The sequence below is a fragment of the Chanos chanos genome, chromosome 5, assembly GCF_902362185.1.
Source record: "Chanos chanos chromosome 5, fChaCha1.1, whole genome shotgun sequence".
Lineage (NCBI taxonomy): Eukaryota > Metazoa > Chordata > Actinopteri > Gonorynchiformes > Chanidae > Chanos > Chanos chanos.
Window position 1 is genome coordinate 19,846,461 of NC_044499.1, and position 24,862 is coordinate 19,871,322.

Consider the following 24,862-nt stretch of genomic DNA (forward strand, 5'->3'; position numbering starts at 1 on the left):
TGTCTTTGGCTCCTGAAGGATTTGTACTCTTTGGGATCTTTTATAATTCTGCTTTATTTGTAGCTATCCGCGCAGCGAGGAACATACGAACATGGGCGTATCTTAACATCCTGAACCATGTAAATATTTGTTTAATATTTGTCTCACTTTGTGTCATCTTTGTTCTAACCCACCCAGTTTCTTTTTTTTTTTTTTCTCTTGCTCACATTTTGTTGCAGAAGTCCACTCTGCAATGTTGATATGACTATTGTCATTTGAGTCAGATCAGATGAAAAATCCAAAATAAATATATTTTGATAATAGTGTTGGTTGGTTCTTTATTTTGCTTACTGCATGTGAGGGACATTCTTCATTTACTTCATCTACTGATTGCCACGCAAATGCGTGTTACTGTCTGACGATTACACTGCCCTCTAGAGGACATTAGAAAGTGGTTAAAAATGACTTGGGAGGAGGCGTGCTCTTCTCTGCAAGAGTTCCATTTTTTAAAGAAAGTTTCCGTCATTCAGAGTGTTGAAGTCTAATGTTGCATAACAACTAAAGAACAGGAGGGAACACAGGCTTGGCCAAAAAAGTTGGCCTGTGACGAGACTAACAAATTAACTACACTGAGCCCAGGTAGCACACCCTTACTTGAAATACTGGAGTTGTCCAGAGGTTATTCATACCAGAGCAGGCGATACTTTGTCACTTGTATAGAAGAATCACGTCTAACGGAATATTTTCACAATGCTCTTCTTTGTTAAAGTTACATACCAGTTCTGAGCATACAAACCATACTGTTATTTTTTTTTTTTCCACAGAATGCCATACTGTGTTATGGCATGTTTGTCCTGTATGAAAGAAGCCATAACTAGAACGTGATGGATCAGCTATCAGTAAAAAGTCAAACACCGAACACACGATTTGTGTGCTATTTTTCTGTGACAATGTGTGCCACCAATCACAAAAAAAGTTCTCCATGAAATAATTTATGGAATGTCTGTTTTTCTGTTCTTTGATTAGATAGCAATGTGCTGGAATCTGTCTTTTCTTGCCAAGACGTGGTGTGAGTGATTCCATCATCCCCTTAAAAATTGAAAAAAAAAAAAGAGAGATTTGCTACTGTCCACATTGCCGTGATCCCCGAGAGAGAGAAGGTAATCGTTTTAAATTGCTCTGGATAAAATAGTTAACTGTCATCCAGAGATAATTCCAACTGAGCTTCAGTCCTGGCTGCACACAGTAACTAGAGCATCAAGATATCCGTCACATAGTATTTGACAGAGGAGATGAGATGGCTGGTGTACTGTAAGACAGAAGCCAAATGCACACTTAGATTTTCTCCCATGACACTGTTACTGTTGATGTTTATAACACTAAACTGTCTTTCAATGTGATCCATCCTCATATGAAGCAGATGCACAGAGGTATGAAAATGTTGGCAGCTATTTTTTGGTATCGTTATTAATTTTTTTTTTTTTTTTTTTTTTTATTCTGTTCTCTGTGAGGAGCCTCGGGCACTCTCTACCTTAATAAGCATTGTCTCATCTTCCTGTCCGGACAGGACTAAATGACCGAGCAGAGGACATCCGTTCACTAAATGAAATTTGTGTTTAATACACTCCTGCCTTACAATTGACATCCCCTTTAAAGGAGGTGACATGTTTTTTCCTTCAGCAATATTGAAAAAATCAAATTATGTCATGGCAGGAAACACCTGAAACAGCACAGATCCACAAAGGGACTGCCTCACCTGAGACAGCAAACTAACCACACACTGTCCTGACTGACATGAAATATTACCAAAATGACAGGAAAGAAAAATTAAAAAGAAAGTGAGTTGCAGTGAAAGTGCTTTCATCATATTAATTTAAATGAAGAGGTATATTTTGAGACAAGACATAAATATATCTATCATATATTCATCATTTTGAGAGCATCTGTACAACACAGAATTGTGTTCTAAGTGCACACACCAAATTCCCAGTACTGCTGGCTGTTTTTGTGTTCAGTGACTCATGAATAATGTTCTGGCTAATTCACATTGATGGCAAGAGAAAAGCAGCCAGTAAGCTGAAACAAGATGATTCACTGTGTCTCTGCATTTCCCCATTAATGACTATTTCCTCTCAATGCTCTTAGCACATGAAAAAAGAGAAAATGAGAGACAGACGTGAGGTTATGCCCTCCCACACCTCCTTCAACTCAGTGGTTTCAGACACAAATCTGACCATGTTCAATTGCTAGATGCTGAAATCCTCTTGCATTGCAGTTTTGATTGCAGTTGTTCAGACTGAATTCCTGTTTTTATTAGGCGGGGGTTTAGTTACTTCTGTATTGACTATTAAGATGCACGGAGTGTGTTAGATGCACAGAGTGTGTAAATGCTTGATGTTGCTGTGACAGATGTGGGATGAAACTGCGTAACCCAGACCAGTTTTTAAGCATCATGATGAAAACAAAAACACTGGAACTCAGATCCAGGCCATGCAAAATACCTCTCAGAAACAATTCAATCATTAAAGCCTCCATAATTCCATACTTATGTGAAATGCCATGCTGAAATGCCATTATGTGTAGACTCCTAAATGCGAGGAGTTCTTAGTGTGTGCTTGGTGTGCGAGTATGCGTGTCTGTGTGTGTGCTTTTGTCATGTATTCTGTCTATAATGAAGTTATTTCATTTAACCTCAAGGCCAAACATTTATTAGATTCTAGATCCCCAACAGAGAGCATCCTGACCTCATCCATCAAGGCCTGGTATGACGCTGTGTCTGCCCGCTCCAAGGCCAAGCTACAAAGAGTCGTATGCACGGCTCATAGGGTCGTCGGCTGCCGCCTGCCCTCTATCAAGGACCTACATAGCTCCAGAGCTGGGAAACGTGCATGGAAGATTGTGGCTGATCCCTCTCACTCAGCCCACAGCCTGTTCATAAGACTCCCTTCCACAGTGGGACAGGTCTATCAAGACTAAAACTACTTGACACCAAAAACAGCTTCTCTCCCAGAGCAGTAGCCCTTCTCAACACCTCCTAACCTCTTGCACTGTTTGTTGTATTTGTATTTATGTGGAACCAGTGTGCCTTCAGTATTGACTACTCATACCACTTTACCACCTTCTCTGCCTCTGCATCAATCACTCATACCACATACAACCTACCTACAGTGAATTCTCTAAATCATCTACCATTTAGCAATTATCTATTAAATTACACCATGCAGTATGCTGGTATTATCTGTCACACTGTGTATAGTATTGTATATTGCAGATTGTACATTGTACCATACTTTGTATTGTATTGTATATTGTATATTGCAGGTCCTGTATTGTGTATCGTATTGTATATTGGACGGCTCGTATCCACTGTTGTATTGCACACTGTATTGTATTATTGTGTATTTTGTATTTATTGTGCATTTTGTGAACTGCATGGAAAACACCAAGTAAAATTCCTAGTACATGTACTGTACCATGGCGAATAAAGGTGATTCATTTGGTGAGTCATTTATGTGCGTATCCAAATGTCAAATACTATTTTTTTAACCTTTTGTTTAGTGACGAAAAGAAACATACAAAGGGCTGGTCACAGAACCGTTTGACCTCAAGCTATTACTACTATTATTGTTGTTGTTGTTGTTGAGAACAGTTTATTGTCTTGTAAGGAAAGACAGGACAACGTGTACAGCAAAGGGACACAGAACATACTTCACTGACACAGTATGCCTTTCAGCGCAGCCATACACACCTCCTTACTCAGAGTAACAAGTCACACTGAATGTGTCATTTACATCTACCTCTATGTCTCACACCAGAGTCCCTGCATAGCATCACTACATTTACATTGCATTTATTCAGTTCGCAGATGCTTTTATTCAAACCAATGTACAAGTTAGGCAAAATACATGCAGCCATGTTAAGGAGCTGGGTGTGATATAAGTGCTGCGGCTAAGTTCATTGACCAGATACGAGTGCCCAGATAGTTGAAAGAAGTAAAAGAGTGAACTATGCTAATGCACAGGGGCTACAAAATGCAAGAGAAGAAGCTCACCCAAGATCATGCAACATAGGGAATGAAGCAGAGCCAATAGTTGAGATGCTATACACAATAATCAGGAAAACAGCTTTATTATTGCAGTAACAACAAAGTGGGCCTGCTGCACCATAATGTGAAGCTACAATGTACAGTTCACAATAGAGTATCTCAAAGTGCTGAGTAATAACTGCCATGGAGTTCCCGGAAATGTAAATCATTAAAGTAAATGGACACACGTCAGCACAAGCATCAGCAGAGATTATTTATAAGGGAGTGCCACTTAATAAACATCGAGGAGAGACGGCGATTCAATACAGTAGGAAATGAGTCATTTGAGCTCTCAGTTAGTAAGAGGTAGGTTTGTTCACAGCTGTGGTGGTAAGATGTCTGCTAGAAAAGAGGGGTCTTTAGGGACTTTTTGAAAGTTGTGAGGGAGTCTGTGGATCGCATGGAATTGGGTGACTCATTCCACCATCGAGGAACCACACAAGAAGAGATCAGCTTGCAACTTTCTGATGCATGATGGTGGAATCATCAAACACCATTCCCTCATGAACCATAGATGTCAGGATGGAACATGGGTCCTAATCAGTGACCCGGCATATGTAAGCACCTTTAGGTTTCTGGCAGATCTTGATTTTTTTGTGATCAAGATGAACTTGAGCTGAACAGTGATGCTATGTTGAATTGAAGGACTGGCTGGGGTGACAAGAACTTCCGACTTTGACAGGTTGAGCTAGAGGTGGTGCTCCTTCATCCAAACTGCAATGTTTGTGAGGTATGCAAAGATCTGTGTGGTGGCCGAGGTCTCTTCTGGAGGGAGGCACAAGTACAGCTGGGCATCACAGGCATAGCAGTGGTAGGAGAAGCTGTGTTCCTGGATGACTGAGACCAATGAGACTGATGTATAGTGCGAAGAGGAGACGACTGAGCACCAATCTTTGAGGCACTCCAGTTGTTGCCTGATGTGTTTTACATACTAAGGCTCTCAACAACACCCTCTAGGACCTCCTTGAGAGGTAGGACTAAAACCATCTGAGTCCCACCCTTATGATGCCAAAGTCAGAGAGAGTGGATATGAGGATCTGGTCATTAACAGTGTCAGACAGGTCCAGTAAAATGAAGACTTACCACTTGGAGTTTGCTCTTGCTGCCTGCAGGTATCCAAAACAGTGAGCAGGGTGGTCTCAGTGGAATGGACGCTCGTCAAACTGAACTGCATGGGATACAGTGGATTATTCTGTAGCAAAAAAAAAAGTGAGTTGAGAGTAGAGAGTGTTGTGCTCCTGTCCATACGAAGAATGGTAAAATAAACTTGTACAAGGCAAAATGACGCTTTTTGGAAGTTCATTCCATTTCTGGTTTTTGACTAATTATCCGAATTGGTCCTCTCAAGGTGTAGCTCAGCGTCTGATTTACTTATCATGTTGACCACGACACGTGTTTCGACACACAACATACCATAAGTGTTGTTGTTATATATCGGTGTTCGTTTGCTTCAGTAGGACACATTTTCTTTATGAATGCTTTAAACCACTCGGGACGTTTACTTGATTAAATCAAATTTCAAATCACTTCAATAATACGACTTTCGTCGCTTCCTAATCTCAGATTTTAGCCATATTAAGAGCAATAGAATATTACAGGTCGTACGACCGCACTAACCAGCCGTTAACCAGGTGAACCAGCCTACGGAAACACAAACGGTCACTGTCAATAAATCGGACACTCCCCTGTTCTCCGCCCTATTTTTGTATCATACGCAACCCAGCGACCATTACTCAGAACTAGGACATCTCTGAACAAGGTACCCCACCCCAGGGAGCGGAATAGTTGGGTTACACTAAACGTGTGCTGTTCTGGAAAGTGAATATCAGTTTAAAACCCCAACTTCCCCTCATTGTATACCGAGATATTAATTTCCGACACATGGCCAAAGTGAGGTGTATTATCATACAGCGGTAAGTGTTTTATGAACTTGTGTTGTTGTATTTTATATTTGAAAAATACGCGTTGCTCTTTTGAAGCAGACCGACTCTGACATATTTTCTGAGGATTTCTTCTGAAGGAACAGCGCGTAAACAGGGTTTAATTGGATCTCAAGAGGTGTGCAGGGTTCTTGTCCCTTGCGGTACGCTAGTTTGTGTTCATAGAGTGAACCGTGGAGGTAGCGTTTCCATTTTTTTTTTACTCAACTACTACTCAACTTTTGTGAGGGGTGACAAACGAGTGAGTTGTAAATGCACAGTGGTATGTAAAAATAAAAACAGACCCCAATCGGTTTGTAAGAGAAGATACTATTTCTTCCTTGCCCATGTAGTAATGAACAAATTACATCCAGCATATGCAGCATTATCAGATTTGACAGGTTCTTATTTGTTATCTTATTTTCTTTTACGCGTAGCTGGATTGCTTTCAGGATAACGTGGTAAAACTTCTTTAACAGCAACTCAGGAAAACATTTTTTCTTTTTGACAGGTCTTAGAAGATACAAAGTACACAGTGGCGTTAATATATAAGGCACGGTGTGATTTAAGAAACAATCAGTAAGCATTTTCATTAGAGCTACGAGATAAGGGAACAAATATTTGTTTCTGTTTTAGCCGAATAGCTGTCCGTGTTCATGACGTTTAGTTCCATAAATTCGTGTTTACCTCCTAATCTTTTGATGTATTCGCCGCGCTTTCCACTATAACAAGTGTCGGAGAATTTTCGACGTTGTCCATCATCTGCAACCTGCAAATTTCAGCGTCCAACTGACCCCTGGAACCTCGCCCGAAGCATAACCGAGGACGGTTGCTATAGTGTCACATGAATCTCACTTAACTGCTTGAAAACTCAAACAGTAGAATGACTTTCAGGTAGGGGGCTGTAACCTCTTGCTTATTAATTCAGTCAAATGCTGTTTATTACTGCACTTGCTTTAAAACGGTTCTTGGTGATCTATTGCTATTTTAATTCGTTAATTCCAAGTGTGGTTATGTGATTCCGATCAGTCCCAAATAATAGCGCATTTGCTATTTTGGTACGAAGCGAACAGCCATGGCAAAAGCACAGCACCGCCGAGCAAGAATTAAACACGTTTCTTATTTCAACAGTATTCACTGCATCTTGACAACAGCTCAGCAAAATTAAAATGAATTTTTAAAAAACATTCCACCACAGTCTTAAAATATTCTTCATGTTAATGGAACGAGCCAAAGTAGTCCTCTGTTTTATCAGATTGAGAACCGAGAGGAAAACCCGTTTTACAACTGTGGGTGAGATTAACAGGTAGCCTAGTTTAGATTTTGAGGAAGTACACTGTCCTCTAAAATGCTCCAGATGCAACGAGTTGTACATAAAGATGCCTTTTGGAGTGCATTGACCAACCTTTGGCCCAGTAAGACTGCTTTACCGTGATGTGGACTTCCTTTTTTTTGCATTTCATTCTTGCGAGATTAGTAGTTATATGACCTTAATTTTATGCCCCTTTTCGTCCAAAATACAGTATATTGAGTATTTACCACACAGACACCATGAATTCACAGTCTTGGTCTGTGACACAGATTTTCTACATACTTTCACCAAAAATGCAACCTCTACTTGGCTCCTGTGTCCTCTCCTGTGATTGATGTGAGCTAGAAACCAGTAAATAACCACCGCAACAAATTATGGAGGAAATACAGTGAAGTAGGGCGTTGTCATTTGTACTGTGACATGTTACATCTGGCAGTTTCTACAAAAAAAAAGACAGAAGAATTTGATGCCAGCAGCTTCTCTGAAACAAAGTATTTGAATGAGAACAATTACAGGGAACCAATTGCTGGATTTTGAGGGAAGTGAATTAAAATGGGAAATGAAAGGCTTTGCACGTGTCAGAAAAGACATAGCGGCAAAGTAGTTTAGTTTCATTTAAAGATGCTCCTTGTACAACTGGTTCAAGGTGTCAAAAATAATTCTTCGAGTGAGTGCAGTGGTTTATCATTCAAAATTGTACTGTACATTATCTGCTTTTTGTAACAGGTTACTGTTTACACTGAACAGGGATCTCATTGATAAGCACTTGGGGTGTTTGGCTTAACATAAAAATGTGAGACTGGAGAACTTTAACCCCCTGAAAGGCACCTGGAACCATAAAGACTAATGATTCATAGCTCTGTAGCTTATACTGTGTTTACTTTATACATTGTACCCAGCTACAGTTCACTGAAAGGTTATTCCTTTATCTATGTCTAGGGAATGTGTTAGGCAAGTTGAAATCTACATATCTCTTCCAGTTAGGGTTTCTTCCTCCCTGTTTATAGGTCCATCTTGTTTGTTTCTTGCTTTTTTACATTCCATCTTCTTCTTTGCTTTTAGTTTATGTACTTGTCAACCTTATTCGCTTCTCACATTGTCACTCATCAGTATTGTCGTTTTGCATTCTTCTTTGTTTTCTACCTTTTATGTTTATGGTTTTCTTTTTCACACTACCACAGGTTGGATTTGATTTTCTTAAGTATAATCAGTATCTTAACAGGTTTGATATCTTGTATGTTTTCATGAAGTGTTTAAATTACCAGTGACGTGACCAACATCACAGGCACCGCTTTGCGTTTCTTACGACATAAGTTTGAAACTTCTTCCTTCTTAGTGGACTCAGATGTACATGATGCGATACAGTTTGCAAAGTTAGAAGCCCACGGTACCACATCATAATCTCCAGAGCAGAATGTAAAACAAAGGTTCTTAAAGGAACTGCTCACAGGCAAGAGTTTAGATGTGGGACTCCCATATTTATCATATACCCATCGTGACAAAGATGTATAATGCATGGTGGACAAGCGATAAGGGGGCAGAGAAAGTGAGATGTGTAATGTATATAGAATAATCAATGCATGTGTGTTAGTGGCTGTGTGAATGTATGTATGATGGTGTGCGAGTCAGAGACATACTAAAGAAGATGTGACCTATTCCTATGTAAGCAGAGTTGAGAAGAGAAAAGCATTTGTTGAATCACATGTACTAGCCAAATAGCAAAATAATCAATCACTAGAAACGTTCCAATCATCATGTCATGTTGCTAGTGAGTGAACATGAAAGTGAAGATTAGATATTGTCTTCACTGTTCCCATCTCCTTATGCTTACTTGTGTGGCAGATTTATCATGAATGCATTTCGAGTTTTGGCTTGGGGATGTTTAGAGTAGGCTAAATGCTCATAAACTATAATTTATTCAAACCAAATAAATATGTTCACAGGTCTAGCTTAAATTTTGTAGTTAATTTAACCACTCTTCAGTGGCAAAGAAAGCATTGGGCAATTTTCTGAACTCAGATTAATCATAGCCATGGACTAAATTCACTGTAACTGGGTATTCTGCGTGGAAAATCCGTATTATTCCTGGCCAAAGCTTAAACCGTATCCGGAAGAGCAGCCGGTGAAATGGTAGAGCCTCCTGGCTTGTGTTGTTCCATGATGATCTGTTGGTTTTGTGCATATGGCTGTCGGAAGCGTTCCGTTCTGGGGGCTCCTTTGTGCTGAAACACTCTTCTGATGCCTCACTGTGTTTGAATGCTTTCCACAACCCTCAGCAATTTCACTGGGTCTGGGCCTTAAACCCTTCCATTATGGGCACCGTGTGGCAAGTTTGCTGTGTTGGCTTTTGCATTGATGCTCAAAATATTTGAATAAGTACATCCAGGATAACTCCCAGAAACAGATCTGAATTTGAATCTTTGTTCTATTTAATGTCACCCAAGTTTCTTATCAATTCAATTTGTCAACCTGTGTTTCCTATTGCTAAAATGATGAGGTCACAGATTGTTCCACGTGGTCTGAAAAACTGAGGAAACTATTGTCAGGAAATGACGGTGTGCCTGCTTTCTTGCTGGAGTATAACCCAGACACAATGAGGAATTGAACAGCATGAGGCATACCTACTCAAATGGCACACCACTGGGCTCGTACCACCACTTAAAGAACAACAAGGACCTTGTTGTAGTTATAAAAGATTCAATATTTTGCCACTGGTGTCTTAGGACTTCAGTGAACTTATTCTCAAAGTTCTGTATTTTAGAAACCTGCAGTCCTTTTTTTTTTTTTTTTTTTTTTACAAATACATTTTGAAATTGATAAATGGAGGAAATTTTAATCTTTGCTGTTTTTTTACTTTTAGGTCATTTGACAGACATTATTACCAATTTTCTTTATTTTGTTTTAAAGTGTAGTAGCAGCTTGAGTGCAGTTTGAGCACTTTACTGCTCACCGAGTTGTACATTTGTCATAAAAAAAAAGCTTCTTATTGAACTGTAAAAATGAAAGAAATTTACTCTTTTTTTTTCAGAGCTGTGGTTAACCGCATGAGAAGGATCTGGTTGTCTGAGGAAGCTGTTTCTGAATGACTATGCACTCATCAGAGATCGTCTCGCAGGAATCCATGTGACTCATCCACAGCACCACCATGCGTCTCAACTCATGATGGACCTAAAACAGAATTCACTGTATCAGGGTAATAAACACAGTCAATGCTCGTTGGACACCTTGCCCTGGGCCTGACAGACTACAGGAGGAGGTCTGGGGAGGCGTCCATGATGTTTGTGAATTTCCGCCTTATCAGAAAATGGCAACTTGTCCAGCTGATAACGACTTGCCTTGTGTTGTCAGTGGTCATGCTGTGGTGGGAAAGGCTCGATGGTACTGTCGTGAGTCACATGAAATCCTACTCCTACCGTTACCTGCTGAACAACGTTAACTTCAACAACAGTTTCACTATTAGCCGGGAAGAGGCTCGCAAATTCAGCGATCATCAGTACCTGATAAACCACAGGCATAAGTGTGCTGACAGAGATGTTCTGCTCCTGTTGTTTGTGAAAAGCTCCCCGGAAAACATTGAAAGGAGACAGGCCATTCGCTCTACATGGGGAAATGAGACATATATTGAGAGGACACTGGGTGTGACTGTGAAAGTCTTGTTTGCCTTGGGTCTTGACCCTCAGCCTCAACAAAGGAAGAAGCTTCAGCAGAACCTGCTTCGTGAGAACCAGAGCCACCAGGACCTGATCCAGCAGGATTTCATTGACACCTTCCACAACCTCACCATTAAGCTTCTCCTGCAGATTGGCTGGACGCACACTTACTGCAGCCATGCTCGGTTCTTCATGTCTGCCGATGACGACATCTTCGTTCACATGCCCAACTTGGTCCGCTACCTGCAGAAAGCAGATCGCAAAGGAGTGCAAGACTTCTGGATTGGCCGAGTGCACCGAGGAGCCCCTCCTATTAGACGCAAAGACAGCAAATATTATGTTTCCCAAGAGATGTACCCTTGGTCCTTGTATCCAGACTATACCCCTGGAGCTGGATATGTGGTCTCCAGAGATGTTGCCTCAAAGGTATACCAGGCGTCTCGCACTCTGAATGCTTCATTATACATAGATGACGTCTTTATGGGCATTTGTGCCAGTGCTATGGGTATCTCTCCCAAAGAGCATGTTTTCTTCTCAGGTGAGGGTAAGGCTCCCTATCACCATTGCATCTACAATCAGATGATGACGTCACATGGGCATGTAAAGGACATCTATGAACTCTGGAGGAATGCCACGGACCCTGAGGTCAGAAAGGTGTCCTCTGGATTTCTGGGAATGTTGTATTGCACGCTGGTTAAAGTGAAGCTCCTTTGTAAACCGTATTTCTTTAATACGTACCCATGCAAGGCAGCTTTTCTGTGAGGATACACATACTGATATATTTGAATTTAGAACCTGCTTTTGTACTTCACTATTTTCCGTCATCATTCTTTATTTTGGTGATGTGATCTGTTAAAGCTATCATGGATGATTTCACTTGAAGGCTCTTTTTTGTTGTTGTATTAATTTGAGTTAAAAGTAGCCACCTTCTATAGAGGACATGGTTAGAAACAACAGTGTTATAGAGAATATTTTTGTTAACAAGTGTATGTGAATAAACAGAACCTGACAGCTTGGATAGCTCCCCTACTGGTGGAATCAGTCCCGTAGATAGTCTCCTGTGACAGTTCCAGTGGAGATGATATTAGTGGAGTTTGCTTTTTCTTCATGTTCAGCGTTCAAGTCATGCAGCAACTCCTTAATTGTCTTTAAATTTATATTTAATGCTTACAGAGAGAGAGAGAGAAAGAGAGAGATAAAAGGAGTACTTGTAATGAAATACTTAGCAGTTTTAATGATAAAAGGGTTCAGAGTTTCCTCTTATTACATTCTATTAAATCAGTTTAAATATTGTGCTCCATCATTTTAGTCTCTGTTTTGCCCTGGTTTCCTTCTTCTTCTATTGTTTTTCCCCCCTTCTTTGTGCTACCTTTATGATCTGAATTTGTTTTAAACATTTGCATCTGGTTTTTATGGTCTGAACACCAAGTCGTAGATAATGAGACAACAGTGCCTTGTGTAAGTGCATAGATCATATGATGACTGATTTGAATTTGTTCACCTTTTTTGGACTTTCCATTGCCTTTAAAGGTACAACTGGAACTAGACCTAAACAAAAAATAGAATCCTCCACTGTGGATAAAATTTTTAAGAAAAGTGAACTGCAAGTTAACGTCAACCTTGACACCAACTCTGAAATAGTAATGCCAGAACTTATTCAAGAGAAAAATGTTTCACATCATTGATTTCACATTTGTATGTGTTGGCTGAAAGCCATCATCCACAATATTTATGTCAGCCTACTCAGATGTACTGTACGTTTTTAAAACTGCTGTAAACAGTGAGTCACAGATATCAGTGTTGTGACTGGGTGACAGTTTGAGCACCTTTTTTTTTTTACTGTCTGTGTTATAAGGGAACATATTTCATGTTTGAAAAACAATTATGCCTTTCAGGTAAGGTCTCTCATTCCATCCGTACAAACGGTTAAGGAATGCGGGCCTGAGGTCTGAGATTCTCTTGAATACAACCAACTAATACTGTTCTAACCTGGACTGCCACCCATGTGTCGCTTATTCTTTGCCAATTTCACACAAACCCTCTGAATCTGACTCAGGGACCTTATTACTGAACACCCTTATTGCTGGAAGTAGTTCAGCTTTCTCTCTGTGTAAAGTTTGTGTGTTCACAGCCCCCCACCCCGCCCCAAATTGTATTGATCCCTTCAGTTTCTTGGTTGTGAATTTTCTGTGCGAGTGAGGCACTAGATTAACTTTTGCATGGCACTGTCTACCTCCTAATTTTAAATGTGAATAAAAAAATCAATGCAGAAGTGATTTTTTTTTACTTAATAAAGCATGGTTTACATATTATTAAAATGTACAGCACACCAGAAAACTAGTCAACAGTAACACATCAAGTTTTTGTTGCTCTAGAACTTTAGTCATTCCTCAACATAAAATGACACATACTATTTTTAAGCTAAGTTTTATTGTTAATAAGGGTGTAGTGCAGCTTACTGTAACCTCTACTACAACTGCTACAAGATCAGCTGTGAAGCAGGGATTTGTTTTTGTTTTCAGTTGGTGTGATAGCGTTAAACCAAAAGATTAAACTGTCCAATAAGAGAAAAGGCTAGAATATTCTTATTGGACAGTCTTGACTTATTGCTTGATGTTACTGAGCTGACAAGTCTTCCCTGGTAGGATACCATGTTTGATGTCATAATCATCTCCAAGAATCTTTTGAACATTTGATACCTTACCCTAAACCAAGGAGAACTTCTTATTCTATGGAGTGCTCCACTAATCAGTTTCACAATATAGCATCTGAAGACCATCGCCCCTTAAAAAACTGATGTTTCTATTTTTATCAGAGGGCTCAGAAGATCAGGATCAGATTGCCAGGGAAGGCAGACCGTATGTTCTCATTTAACTCCCTCATTTATCATCACCTTACAACTGAAAAATGTAATTATCCTATGTACACATGGATAAGAGCAATAAATACTTGTGACACTAAACTAATATATGCAATGAGCTACAATGAATTAACAGCAGGGTCATTTTGGTTTTCAAATAATAATAATAATAATAATATAAAAAAAAAAAAACAGGTCCTTCATCAAAACCCATGACCACGTCCTTTTGAGTCCCCTTGACACGTAACTGTACTTTCCACAAGACTTTACTCAAGTGAGTGATAGATCTGAGAATAGATTTCTCTTCTCTTTGTGGCTTGTTACCTATGCCTCTGCTCCATATCATGGCTGTTCAAACTAATTACGCTGACATTTGCACACACTTTGTGAATGTGAGTCCAGGGAGGGGAGAGAAACTGGCCACACTAAATATAAAATCCGTTTGCTCCCTCTTGGCTTGACAGCACTTCCAGCGTACGTCCACTTGCATCTAGGGCAGTCTATATTTGTAAATGAAACCCAAGCAGCGACCACACACACACAGACAGCTTGCATGATTTGGCTCGCAAAGGTGTCTCTCACAGCAGTGAGTTATGACCAGCCTGTCTGAAATATTAACACACAGTCAACAATCAGTTAATAGTTTCGTCCCTCATGGTTTTGATTAGTGACAAAAGTTGTAATATGAGACCTTCATTGTGTTTTTAGCATAGACTGAGCAGATCCAGTAACTGCAGAAGAGATTTGTTTGCAGTGTGCAGCATAGGTCTCCATGGAACAATCAGACGATCTATTGGTATGATATAGCAGTACAAGATTGCGAGCGGTCACACTTGAGCTTAGACTACCCTCTCCTACAAGATTACTTACAAGATTCCTTTATTGTCATTTTATCATGCAGCTGTGTACAATCAAGAATGAAATAGCGTTCCTCCTATACCAACGGTGTAAATAAATAAACTGAAAAAAAAAGAGAATTAAAAGAGAATTTAAAACAACATATATCTATATACAGTACACATATACGATGCAACTCAATACACATGGTATACCAGAAGAGCAGAAAATTAGCAGTATATCTGACAATATAGGAATATACTGTAAATTGTCTTTATAAATATTTGGTGGGGTATAGCAGCATGTCTTTATAGTATATTTGGAGGGAATAGCAGCATGTCCTGTCAATAAATTGTCTCTTTAGTCTATACAAAAGGTGCCAGGTGCAGTGTGAAAAAGGATTGCACTGGTGGAGAAGTGTCTGTCTGGTCCTATGAAGGGGTCAGCGGTTGGGGGGGGGGGGGGGGGGGGGGGGGTTGCAAGAGTGTACATGATCCTCACAGCCTGGGGCATGGAGCTGTTTAGAAGCCTGGTGGTCCTGGTACAGATACGTCTGTATCTCTTTCCCAATTGCAAGAGGGAAAGAAGGCTGTGGGAGGGGGGGTCAGGGTCCATGATGATGCTGGAGGCTCTGTGGGCGTAGCACTGGTTGAAGTTATCCGGCAGGGATGGGAGAGGGGCACCAGTGATTTTCCCAGTGATACGGTAGGTCAGAACACTTTCAGTGGTGCCCCTGGAGAAGGTGGTGAGGGGCGGAATGGGTAGACTAGCCTGCTTGAGCCTCTGGAGGGGATGGAGCTGCTGTTGAGCCTTCTTGACAATAGCCATGGTGTTAGTGGTCAAGGGCAGATTGTCCACCAGGTGCACTCCCAGGAACGTGATGCTACGGACCCTCTCCACAGCTGTGCCTGGTCAGCAGGGGGTGGTGCTCTATGAGGGCCTTCCTGAAGTCTATGACCATTTCCTTGGTCTTTTCAACAGTCAACAAACAAATTGACTTTATTTGTCACACACACTGAGCAGTGAGCAGTGAAATGGAGCCTCTGCATTTAACCCATTCTAACACCAGTGAGGACACACACTATGAACTAGAAGCAGTGGGCAGCCACCAGCGCCCGGGGACCAACTGGGGGCTGTACTATGAAGTGAGGTAAATTATCCAGGTAACTTCTGGTTAACTTAACTCAGAGTAAGTAGTAAAGGGCTCTTCTATTAGGAGGTTTACTACTTTGAGTTAACCTCCTAATAGAAGAGCCCTTTGGCTTTGTTTTGCTAGGAGAATGAAGCCATAGGGTTCTTCTATTATGAGATAATAATAGGATAATCCAGTTACCTCGCTTCATAGTACAGCCCTCTGATCTTTTTGCTAGTGCCTTGGTCAAGGCCACTGACAAGAGTCTTACGAGTACTAATACTAGCATGCATGTCTTTGTGGTGGGAGGACCACCACAAAGACCACACTAACACAAGGAGAACATGTAAACTCCACACAGACCTGAGATGGCCAGGGTTTGAACCCAGGACTTTGTTGCTGTGAGGCAACAGTGCTAACCACTGAGCCACTGTGAAGCCCAGCCACTGTGAAGCACGATCAAGGCTAGACCTGGCGGGCTTGAACCTGGGACGCCTGGGTAGAAGGCAAACACTCAGTAAATGCTCCACCCAGGAATTCAGGGAGAGGTTGTGTCTGTTGCACCACACTTTCAGCTGCTCCACCTCCATCCTGTATGCTGGCTTATCACCTTTGCTGATGACACCCACGGCTGTAGTATCGTCAGCGAACTTGCTGATGTGGTTGTTGCTGAATCTGGCAGCACAGTCATGGGTCAGCAGGGGGCTCAGGACGCAACCCTGGGGTGAGCCTGTGCTCACTGAGATGGTGCGTGATGTGTGGCTGCCAACTCTGACTGTCTGCTGCCTTTGTGTCAGGCAGACCAAGATCCAATTACAGGTGCCAGTATCCACATCCAGCGACCTCAGCTTTTCCACCAGTTGCTGTGGTATGATGGCGTTGAAGGCTGAGCTGAAGTCGATGAAGAGGAGTCTGTCGTAGGCATCCCAGTTTTCCAGACGGAACAGGGTGAGGTGGTGGGTGGTGGATATCGCGTCGTCTGTTGACTGGTTGGTTCTATATGGGAACTGTAAGGGGTCCAGATTTGTGGGGAGGTAGGCCTTAATGTGTTGCAAGACCAGTCGCTCAAAACACTTCATCGCTATCGGAGTGAGAGCCACAGGACGGGAGTCGTTCATGCAGACAGCGTTGGGTTTCTTGGGCACAGGTATGACAGTTGCACTCGAGGTAGGTGGGGACTGCTGCTTGGCTGAGGGAGATCTTAAAGATGTCTGTGAAGATATCCTTCAGCTGTTCTGCACAGTCCCTGAGAATGCATCCAGGTATGTTATCTGGCCCATCAACCTTTCGGAGATTAACATTAGAGAAGGCTCTCTTCACTCTGGCTGGAGACAGTTGTAATACTTGTTTGCTGGGTGCAGGTGTCAATTTCTGTGATGCGGTTTTATTAGAGGACTCAAAAGGCGTGTAAAAATGATTGAGTCTGTCTGGAAGGGAGGGGCCATTGTGGCATGTTTGAGGGGCGGGCTTGTGGTCTGTTATGGTCCGGAAACCTTGCCACAAGCAGAAAAATGTCCTTATTTTCTGTAAAGTGACTGTTGAGATTCTGCCCATACTTCCTCTTTCCCTCTGTGATACCCCAGGACAAATTATTTTTGGCCATCCTGCATGCTGCAGCGTCTCCGGATCTGAAAGCAACATTTCGGGTCTTTAACAGCAAGTGGACTTTCCCAGTCAGCCAGGGTTTGTGGTTGGCGTGTCTTAATGGTTTTCACAGTACTCGCATCCTTAATATACTTGTTACTATGACCAGTGACAGACTCTGTGTATCTCTTCAAGTCAGTGTTGTTGTATGTGGCAGCCTGTTTGAACACGTCCATCTGTGTGGTTTCAAAACAGTCCTGGAGTGTGGGGATGGCACTCTGTGGCCATACTCCGACTTCCCCGAAGACCGTTTTTGCCTGTTTCACCTGTAGTTTGTATCCAGGCGTTAACATAAGAGTTAGGTGGTCAGAATTGCCTATACGTGGGAGAATTGACACTTTGTAGTTCTTTTTGTTAGCGTAAATTCACTTTGTAGGGGTTCTTTACATTAGTGTAAATTAAGCCCAGGGGGGGTTGTCTGTTGCTATTCAGTTGTTATAAACAACCAAATAGTAACAGTTCTATTCTCAATTTTTCTTCATTGAAAGGTACATTTTGGGTATATTTTGTCATCATAGTTTTTAGATTAAAATTCTAAGTACCAAAAAAGCCAAAGTCCAATCAGATGGTTTTAGCAGCTTCATGCATACACGGACTAGTCACAGCCTCTACTGCTCTTCTGTAAATGGGTTTTACTCTTCTCCATTTCAGTGCCATTTCCCCTTTGGTTTTCAAGGTTTCATGGATGGAAATGCAGACTGGGTAAACATAATCCTCTTTATTTTGAAATGGGTCAAACACTACAGAAAACATTTCGCTTTGAAATGTTAAGGCCCAATTTTAAAGAGGACTTCACAGAAAAAAAAAGGACTTGATAAAACGGATATACAATTAAATTAATACATTCCACAAAACAAACCAAAAAGTGCCTTTATAGTACTGAAAAGGTAAGGAGTGATCCAAGTTAAACTGCACACATATGTTAGCATTACATAATTGGCAGATTTGATGCAGCACTTGTATCTTTTAGTCCACAAGTAAATTACTAAACGGTGAAGAACATCTAACACGAACATACTAGGGAAAAAATACCTGATAAAGAGTACACTTAAGGAACCCATGTCTTGTATACCCAACCAGTTAAGTTAAACTTATGGTTGGAGTGTACAACTGTCCGCACGAAGTCACGTCACTTATCAAATTCTTAAGTCTGATCCACAGCCAGCATTGAGAAGAGAATAGGTTTTTCCTCCAATAAAAATAAGCGCAAATGCAAGTGATTATTTCGACAGCTATTCCTGCATTAAAATCTCCGACGCCTAAATCAGGTCAGCGACATTCATGGGCATCTCTTCAACGGTGGTGTTGTAAAATGTCTCAATGTCTCGTAGAATCCTTTTGTCCTCCTCGGTCACGAAGTTGATGGCAACTCCTTTTCTGCCAAAACGACCGCCGCGTCCAATCCTGAAGGAAAGTCGAAGACTCTGTATTATTGCGTTTTCCTGGTCTTTATGGAGACCGAGACTGTTGTACGGCAGTTTTATTTTTCCTTACCTGTGGATGTAATTCTCTCGATTTGTGGGAAGGTCATAATTGATCACAAGGGAGACTTGTTGCACATCAATTCCACGGGCCTGGACGTTAAAACACAATTTCATATTATTGACTTTTGAGTCCGATATTTCAACCATGCAGATTTTGAATACGTTGTCAAAAAAACAAACAAAAACACAGATTTCTACAGTAAACTAGCCATTGCAGGAGACAGGAGTCTCCTCTAAAGAGTTAATAACTAAACAAATACATTCCAGGCCCGACTGAAGGGTCTCTCAAAAGCACCACCAAGAGGCGTGAGCAATCTTCACAAATGCATGATTTCTGTGCAAAACTCACCAATAAGTCTGTAGTTATGAGTACACGACTTGATCCAGACCTAAACTCTCTCATAATTATGTCTCTCTCCTTCTGGTCCATGTCTCCATGCTTCAGACAAAAAACAAGACAAATGAGTATTAACACTGTTACAACAGCAGGAGAAAGCTGTGGAAGCAAGAAAGGGCTGAACTTTATTCATTCATTCAGCCATCAGGTGAGTAAGGGATAGCTGGTCTTACCAGAGCAGAAACAGTGAAGTCTCTTGCGTGCATTTTCTCAGTCAGCCAGTCCACCTTTCTTCTAGTGTTGAGGAAAATGACAGCCTGAGTGATTGTCAGAGTCTCATACAGGTCACAGAGCGTGTCCAATTTCCACTCCTGCAAAACCATTCACCGTCAAGTGTCAGAGCGCAACTCATCCATACACATATCACAGACAGGAAGACCTTTCACTGATTTAGCAAGAGGTCAGAAAACGTTTCAGGAAGAAATATGACACAAAATCTTGAGATCGAGGACACTGGACATTAAGAAAGAGGTCCCTCCCGGACTCATTTCCGACTGTTGTGCTTTTGCTCTTCCTTCTTTGGTAGAACCACTGCTAGCATGACCACAAACCCTAGGCCAGAAAGACTTAGGATTCGTGATTTTAGCAGGATGCTTTGGAAAGAAGGGGTTTGCGTGCTGTAACAGCCATTTCAGTGTGGAAAAACCGTGGCCCTCACCTCACGCTCCACGTTGATGTAGAACTGCTTTATGCCCTCAAGGGTAAGCTCTTCTTTCTTTACCAGGATCCGAACAGGCTCCCGCATAAACTTGGTGGTTACCTCTAGTACATCCGCAGGCATGGTAGCCGAGAGGAGCACAACCTAAAAAAAAAAAAATTAAGAAAGAATAGTTGTGTTTTATCCTTTTTCACTCTTATACTCAATTATGGATTTGCTCAATTAGTGGGAATAACGTCATGGGAATGTTGCGCTGGACCTTGAAACTTAAGCCAAGGGACATTAAGAAAGAGGTCCGACCAAATTTCATTTGCGGTACAGGGCGAGTGCTTTCTCTCCTTCCACATGTTACTCTGCTAGCACTATTGCGGAAACCAAAAAGGATTCTGCAATTTTAGCACAGTTCTTTTGTGTGGAAGATCAAATAAAATAAATTACCCTTTGACCATCAGTAACCTGTGTAACTACTTGAGGTCAACTCACTTGAATGTTTGTGCTTAATTTCTGGAAAATTTCATAAATTTGATCCTTGAAGCCTCGACTCAGCATCTCATCAGCTTCATCCAAGACAAACATCTTGATCCATTTTGGTGCTGGTGGAAAAACAAGGACAAAGTGTTTAAACTGCACGATCCAGTTGTTTATAAGATAACAGTGTTACCATACAGAAGCTATTTCTAAGTATTTCTACATTGCTGCAGGAAGTTGGACAGAAGCATGATCAGTAAAGTAAAAGAAATCTCTCCATGACAAGTCAGTCCCGAAAGATGGTATACCATCATTTCATACTTTGTCCAACAGAAAGGGGACACTAGAATTCATGTGTACAAAGCTTCAAAGGTTAACCATATGAGTGGCTTGAAACATGCCCCTCGCAGGGTAGCGTTTTTACCACACACACACACACACACACACTTACAAAGGTACCGTCTGTTCAGCATGTCAAACACACGGCCTGGTGTCCCCACAACAATGTGCGGAGCCTCAGCTTGGAGTTTCTGCATTTCATTGCGAACATTGGTACCGCCAATGCAGGCATGGCAGGAGGCACCCATGTAGTCACCCAGAGCCAATATCACCTTCTGAATCTGATGAGCAGAGGGAACAGGGAAAAAAGAGGAAGTCAAATACAGCATTAAGACTTTTAGTTACTGACATTCAACAACTGTTAGAGACTTATCTGCCTGCTTCTCAATATTATGACAGGGACTTAAAAACTAAGAGCAGTTGGCTAAAGATCCATGTCTCTACCCATAATGGTCCAAATAAATAGCAAACAATAAAAGCATGCTGAAGAAAAGCTGGCAGTATTTTAATCCAGATCCCTGCTTGGCTGGCTGACTGACTGTGCTCCTCTTAATGCCATTAGCATCAGTCAGCTCCCCACATGTGCTTCTGCTGAGGCTTTAACATCTCTTTCTCTCTCTCAGCTGAGGCAGTGGATTGACCAGCTGCATCATTCATACTACATACAGTTTAATATTAGAAAGCACTGAACCGCTAACCTGAAAACAGCATATTTTGAAATTTTAAACATCAAGCCTATTTTTTTTTTTTATTTGCTTCAGAGTTTTGCTTGGGGAAAACAAATGCACTATAGTGAAATAACACATGTTGCCAAGTCAGGCATCTTCACTACATTTGAGTGTTCTTTCTGAAGTATACTGATTGTAATACACTATTCTTGGTACAGCTTTGGACAACTGATCTGATGAGCCCACAATAGTTCAGATATTACACCAGCTATAAAAGGAGAAGATGCTATGGGAAAAGAAAGAGTGTAAGGGGGAAAAAAGGACAAGCATGATCAGCAGAAAAAAAGGGTGTCTCCAAAGTGAGTCAGTCCCGAAAGATGGTATGCCATCATGTCATGCTTGGTCCCTTGACATGGGAGTAACTACTCTGACTAAAATCATCCCAATTTGTGTGATACATTATTTTGCGACACACATTACATAAACATAGATTAAAGGTACTAAATACATTTTATCAAAATATACATAACATGTAGCCTAGGCAGGCAGCACAGACACTCACTACAGGACTGCTTCCTGCATCAAAAGAAGCTGACTAACACTAAGCAAACAATTTGCATGTAACAGCTGATGCAGCAGGAAGGAGTGTAAATTGGTACCTTAATTTGAGATACTGTGCAAATATGCCACCTTGGTCTGAAACACATTTAAGTTCATCATGACCTCAGGTACAGCATACCTGCTGAGCAAGCTCTCGGGTTGGAGCCAGTACCAGGGCTTGAGTCTCTTTCTGCTCAATATCCAACTGCTGCAGGATAGAAATGGCAAATGTGGCTGTCTTGCCAGTACCTGACTGAGCCTGAGCAATGACATCATATCCTGTGGGGGAGAGAAAACAGCAATAAAGAAATTAGACAGAATATTTCCTGAGGAAAGGGAATGACAAACTAGGGTAATTGGGCTTAACCTAAAATCAAATGGGTTGTCAAAACAAGCAACTTGTTTTTTATTCCCCCCTCCCCATAGACATTGCAAAATGTATGGCCATAGCAATGAGTATTTGATGTTTTACCTTTAATGCAAGGGATAATTGCTCTTTGTTGAATAGCTGACGGTTTCTCAAAGCCATAAGCGTATATTCCCCTGAGGAGCGTTTCCTTCAGGTTCATATCATCAAAGTTATCAGTAATCTCATTCCAGTTGCTCTGCAGGACAGAAGTAAATACGTTAGATATCATATTGTTTGTAATTTAGTAGATTTTTAGAACCACAGAAACTTTCTACTTACCTCGATGACACCGTCAGGCTCCATCCCCTCTGGCCCTCCATGGTCTCGATCTCTTGAGCTAGAATGGGTAATAATTACATTACTTCGTTAAAAGCAAATAAGAACCAAATTTACAGTTACCGTTTAAACATCTAAATAGAAACGAAATAATTTCATTGGGTATATATCAACGCTATCGGCTAACTAACCATTCGTTCATAAAATGCCACGTGGAAAGCTGGACTATCGTATGATCAGTACAGTACTGAAATATCTCCAGGATGAGTCAGTCCCGAAAGATGGTATGCCATCATTTCATACGCTGTCCATTCGTTGAAACAAATGACTAACCACTCCAAACGATTAATCTGGCAACTTCACAGGTCGGTCGCAGGTTCCCTAACTGTGGCTTGACTTGGTGCCAAAGACAGATTCTCTACTTGAGGCCTTTCACCCGTACCCACTCCTAATAAACGCTGCCTTATAACTATCTTGACATGCCCCCACAACGACAAAACACTCGATTAAATCTGCTGATAGCCACTGCCATTTAAGGCCGCGGAACACCAAACCTATTCAAAATGTACTGTTTGGAAAAGCAAACCTACTGCACACATTAGCTGCAGGCCACGAGTTAAATTTCATGGCAAGCTAGGGGTGGGTGTGATGGTCCCAAATTAACTAACGTAACACGTCCAATGCCGGAGTAATGATTATTGAAACTACCCTGCTACAATGCCTAATACGTCACCGAGTGACCTGATTAAAATGCTGAACTGATACGAGTCCAAATATGAGTAAAACCTAATCTAATTTGCAAGTCGGCTAAATGCCTTCGCTGGATGGCTAGCCAGCTGTTGAAGTTAGGCCATGCAAGGCCCCGGCCGGGCGCAAAGAACAGGAGCACAGACATTCCGTAACTAAATACATGTTCTATCATCCGAGGGAACGAATATCACAACATTTTGCAAATACACGTATCCTGAACAGGGTAACAGAATGGGATATACCTGTTGTAATCAGCAGAACCGCTAGACATGATCCGTTCACGACTTCGGCATTCACTTGGAAAGGAAGAACATGTGAAACGCAGGCAGTTTTATCTCACCGGAACTTATTTTCAGAAATACAGGGAAATTATGTTTTAACCACAAAATTTGCCTCTTTCCATATATAATTACACTGCCTCAATTAAATGTAAATAAATATTATTTATGATGAAATCAGCGGCGTTTAAATGCGTATTAGAACGACAGTTAACAGAACTACTAGAACTATACCTAAAACTACACGAGGTGGCGGAAGCATATTGCAGCAGGAGTGGAATGTGGTGCGGTTGCTACGGGGTCTCCACAAAAAATAGTATTGAGAATAAGCCTTGTGTCCTTTATTAAGTTGGTGTCGCGATGACACCAATTTAGTGACAGTTCAGATGATATTGTGAGTTATGATGAGTTATGGACATTTTCCTTTATACAGTCATTTTACAGAACGTAAGGCCAAAGTATTAATAGTGAGCATACTAGACAATTAAAGACACGTCTTTCAGAAGGTAAATTTTCTCATAAAATCAAAATTTTCAGAGCGGGTCAATCGTTTCTTGTAGTCCCACTGTATTTTCAGATAGCCACTGGCGCTATCATAGAAAAGCAAATGCTCTCAGGACCTAAGCCTATGGTTCATCTGTACAATAACACAGTCTTGGCTAATAAGAAGGAAATAAACTGTGCAAACCACATACATTGAGTATTATGAGAAAGAAGTGCCATAGTAATGACGTCCTGGTTTAAAAATGTAAACACGTGTGTGGAAGAAATTTAAAACACCATAGCAAAATTCAGCTACAGTGGTATGTTGTGGGGTGTTTTTCCCTACAGATGAATCTTAATATATTTTTTAAGAGGGGGGAAAGTCTGTGTGGATGGTGTCAGGAAAATTGTATTCCTACAGGACTTGTATCCTGAGTCTCTTGTACCAGTGTCAAACTTTTGCTGGCATATATTGGGGAATACTAACTAACTAACTAACTGAGTGACTAACCTGTCTAAACACTACTCTCTCCTTCTCCCCCTCTACTACTACTACTGTAATAAAAACAACAATAACAACAACTACAATAATAATAATAATAATAATAATAATAATAATGATCATGATGATGGTG

At 41.1% G+C, this 24,862-nt stretch overlaps 2 protein-coding genes and 5 non-coding genes across 8 annotated transcripts; 1 reads left to right on the forward strand and 6 right to left on the reverse strand.

Annotated features, from left to right (window-relative positions):
• The first annotated feature begins 3,952 nt into the window (after nt 1-3,952).
• On the forward strand, nt 3,953-11,706 carry b3gnt5b (UDP-GlcNAc:betaGal beta-1,3-N-acetylglucosaminyltransferase 5b). The gene is made up of 2 exons (XM_030775813.1): nt 3,953-3,979; nt 10,561-11,706. Exon 2 carries the CDS (start codon nt 10,567-10,569, stop codon nt 11,704-11,706), a length of 1,140 nt encoding a protein of 379 aa, XP_030631673.1. The 5' UTR covers nt 3,953-3,979; nt 10,561-10,566.
• A 6,414-nt stretch (nt 11,707-18,120) lies between these two features.
• On the reverse strand, nt 18,121-23,760 carry eif4a2 (eukaryotic translation initiation factor 4A2). 2 transcript variants are annotated; one of them, XM_030773869.1, is made up of 11 exons: nt 23,709-23,760; nt 22,720-22,771; nt 22,504-22,636; nt 22,171-22,310; nt 20,876-21,044; nt 20,440-20,549; nt 19,957-20,100; nt 19,472-19,609; nt 19,251-19,340; nt 18,912-18,991; nt 18,121-18,821 (listed from the first exon to the last, which is right to left on the reverse strand). In XM_030773869.1, exons 1-11 carry the CDS (start codon nt 23,735-23,737, stop codon nt 18,677-18,679), a joined length of 1,230 nt encoding a protein of 409 aa, XP_030629729.1. In that variant the 5' UTR covers nt 23,738-23,760; the 3' UTR covers nt 18,121-18,676. The 2 variants fall into 2 exon arrangements, with proteins under 2 accessions (XP_030629729.1, XP_030629726.1); XM_030773866.1 differs by having other exon boundaries at nt 22,720-22,777.
• Nucleotides 19,720-19,906, reverse strand: LOC115813464 (small nucleolar RNA SNORA81). The gene has a single exon (XR_004025329.1). It is a non-coding gene; the product is annotated as a small nucleolar RNA SNORA81 (small nucleolar RNA).
• On the reverse strand, nt 20,200-20,376 carry LOC115813465 (small nucleolar RNA SNORA81). Its single transcript, XR_004025330.1, has one exon. It is a non-coding gene; the product is annotated as a small nucleolar RNA SNORA81 (small nucleolar RNA).
• On the reverse strand, nt 20,672-20,745 carry LOC115813467 (small nucleolar RNA SNORD2). Its single transcript, XR_004025332.1, has one exon. It is a non-coding gene; the product is annotated as a small nucleolar RNA SNORD2 (small nucleolar RNA).
• On the reverse strand, nt 21,758-21,830 carry LOC115813469 (small nucleolar RNA SNORD2). Its single transcript, XR_004025334.1, has one exon. It is a non-coding gene; the product is annotated as a small nucleolar RNA SNORD2 (small nucleolar RNA).
• Nucleotides 22,947-23,019, reverse strand: LOC115813468 (small nucleolar RNA SNORD2). Its single transcript, XR_004025333.1, has one exon. It is a non-coding gene; the product is annotated as a small nucleolar RNA SNORD2 (small nucleolar RNA).
• Nucleotides 23,761-24,862: the final 1,102 nt, after the last annotated feature.

Excerpts from the sequence above, each read along its gene's own strand:
- b3gnt5b (XM_030775813.1), top strand. The coding sequence starts at position 10,567 with ATGATGTTTGTGAATTTCCGCCTTATCAGAAAATGGCAACTTGTCCAG.
- eif4a2 (XM_030773866.1), bottom strand. The coding sequence starts at position 23,737 with ATGTCTAGCGGTTCTGCTGATTACAACAG. Across the intron at positions 21,045-22,170 it reads CCCGAGAGCTTGCTCAGCAG|ATTCAGAAGGTGATATTGGC; the intron begins GTATGCTGTACC and ends TCTGCTCATCAG. Across the intron at positions 19,610-19,956 it reads ACATCAACGTGGAGCGTGAG|GAGTGGAAATTGGACACGCT; the intron begins GTGAGGGCCACG and ends ATGGTTTTGCAG.